Here is a 2,666-nt window from a genome sequence, read left to right on the forward strand (position 1 = left end):
CTGTACAAATTAGAACGTGCTAACAACAAAATCATGCAAAAATCATCAATTGAAATCAAATTTATTAACCAATGGTGATTTGGATGTGGACTTGGACACAAATCAAAGTGGACATACACTACAGGCTGATCCAACTTCCATGTAACGTCTTTAAAATAGGTCAAGATGAGGCTCAGTATTGTGTGTGGCCTCCACGCACCTGTATGTCCTCCCTACAATGCCTGGGCACGATCCTAATGAGGTGGCGGATGGTCTCCTCCAAGACCTGGACTAAGGCATTGGATCAAGACATAATGTCCCAGATGTGCTCAAACGGTTTCAGGTCTGGGCAACGGGCGGGGCCAATCCATTGCTTCAATAATCTTGCAAGACCCGCTGACACACTCCAGCCACTTGAGGTCTAGGATTGTCCTGCGTTAGGAGGAATGCAGGACCAACCGCACCAGCATGTGGTCACACATGAGGTTACAAGGATCTCATCTCGGTACCCAATGGCAGTCATGCTACCTCTGCAGAGCACATGGATGCCTGTGTTCATTGTGAACCTGCTTTCATCTGTGAAGACAACAGAGCGCCAGTGGTGAATTTGCGAATTCGGCGAATGCCGAACGTGCTGCACAACTTTGGGCTGTAAGCACAACCCCCATCTATGAATGTCGGGCCCTCATACCATCCTCATGGAGTCGGTTTCTAAAGGGCTGGTTATCCTCCCGCAGCAGTGTGTCGCAGTGAGCTTGTAACAGATATCTTTTATTTATGCCTAATATCGAAGCGTGGTCTGCGCTATGTTATTCCACGCCACAACGCAAGAGGGACAATCAGGAACTAGCTGTGGAACTAGATACGGCTGAGGCGGCGAGGAAGTGGGGACAAGTTTGCTCGACATCGGAGGGACATGAGAGCGAAAATATGGTGGAAAAAGGGTTTCAGCGTTCTCACGCTCCTCGCTCTTCTACCTGGTCCAACTTCACGAGTCGTTTTCCACAATGGCGGTCATACAAACAAAACAAGCCGTTAAGGTACGAAACAAGAAATATGCATAGTGTACAGCGGATGTAGCAGAGGCCTCCTGTCTGCGGTCGCGTACAATTTTTGAGAGTTGCAGCGGAGCGTCAGCGACAGGGGCAGAGGCACATTTGCATCTACTGCAACACACACACAAACGACCTAATTTCTGAGTATAAACCAGCCGTAAGCCTTTATGCACACACATTTGTGGCCTGCTGGAGGTAATTTTTTAGGGCTCTGGCAGTGCTCCTCCTGTTCCTCCTTGCACAAAGGCGGAGGTAGCGCTCTGGTAGCCCCTCCAGCCTCTAGACACTACAGACAAAGCAAACGTTCTATGGCATTGATGTGCCATTCTGGATGAGCTGCACTATCTGAGCCAGTGGTGTGGGTTGTAGAGTCCGTGTCATGCTACCACGAGTATGAAAGCACCACCGACATTCAAAAGTGACCAAAACATCAGCCAGTAAACCTAGGTAGTTGGAAGTGGCCTGTCGTCCCCACCTGCACAACCACTCCTATATTGAGTGTCCTGTTAATTGGCAGTAATTTCCACCTGTTTTCTATTCCCTTTGCACAACAGCATGGGAAATTGATTATCAGTCAGTGTTGCTTCATTAGAAGATGGTTTGATTGCTACAGAAGTGATTTGATTTGATTGTTGTTTACGTGTTTCCTTTGTTTTTTTGAGCAGTGTAGTTTTCCTTTAATATTCCATCAGCAACCAGGGAGTGATAGAAATATAATACTGGATTATAAATACGGACACAAGGTGGTTTTTCTGTCTGCAAGCAGAATCTAAACCAGAACAAATGCGTTTCTCCTCAGATGGAGGTGGTCCGTAAAGTGGCCACCTCCTTCTTCTGCCTCCTGGTATTCCTGTCAGTGTGTAAAGTATTCCCTGTGGAGCGGAACATCGATGACGATTTCATCGCCAGCACCCCGTTCTATGCTCAGGTGGTCTACCTGTATCTCTCCATGCTGACCACCCGACCCAAGTATTACTTTGTTTGGACGCTTGGTGGGTGACTGGAACCTTGATTTGAGTTCAGATTTACTAAACCTCTTTATGTCATTGGACTGTTTGCTCATTTCATCCTGAGGTTGTCTCCCTTTACAGCTGATGCCATCAACAATGCCGCTGGCTTTGGTTTCAATGGCTACGACGATAATGGCGCCCCTCGCTGGGACCTGATCTCCAACCTTCGGATATTAAACATTGAGGTCAGGATCATTAGCAGATAATAGATCGTACAGATTAGCAGCTAGACTAATTAGACTCAATTTTGTTTTAGTTTGCCACCAGTTTCAAAGTTTTCCTGGACAACTGGAACATTCAGACGGTCCTCTGGCTTAAAAGGTCTGTCTGCAGAGCGGGGGCTTATTAAGGATGTTTTTGAAATGAAACATGTTTCTTTAACCATGCGCTGCTCTTTATCTGTTGGAAAACAGGGTGTGTTATGAGCGATGTCCTTACCATCCAACAGCAGCCACATTCATCCTGTCCGCCATGTGGCATGGAGCCTATCCAGGATACTACCTGACCTTCCTGACCGGCATCGTTGTAACTCTGGCAGCGAGAGCGGTGAGTGAGGAGATGGATGGATGGATGGATGGATGGATGGATGGATGGATGGATGGATGGATGGATGGATGGATGG

The 2,666-nt window shown here is 47.3% G+C and overlaps 1 protein-coding gene across 1 annotated transcript in view; it reads left to right on the top strand.

Moving 5' to 3' along the window:
- The window catches only part of LOC107089574 (membrane-bound O-acyltransferase domain-containing protein 2-like), a 25,993-nt gene that overhangs the window by 18,989 nt on the left and 4,338 nt on the right, over window positions 1–2,666 (top strand). Inside the window, exons 8-11 of the mRNA XM_015382454.1 lie at window positions 1,834–2,026; window positions 2,126–2,229; window positions 2,301–2,365; window positions 2,458–2,590. Of these exons, the coding sequence (XP_015237940.1) occupies window positions 1,834–2,026; window positions 2,126–2,229; window positions 2,301–2,365; window positions 2,458–2,590 (495 nt within the window). The remainder of the gene's footprint in view (window positions 1–1,833; window positions 2,027–2,125; window positions 2,230–2,300; window positions 2,366–2,457; window positions 2,591–2,666) is intronic.

The sequence above is a fragment of the Cyprinodon variegatus genome, unplaced genomic scaffold (genome assembly GCF_000732505.1).
Source record: "Cyprinodon variegatus isolate N-32 unplaced genomic scaffold, C_variegatus-1.0 Scaffold257, whole genome shotgun sequence".
In the NCBI taxonomy this organism is placed as follows: Eukaryota; Metazoa; Chordata; class Actinopteri; order Cyprinodontiformes; family Cyprinodontidae; genus Cyprinodon; species Cyprinodon variegatus.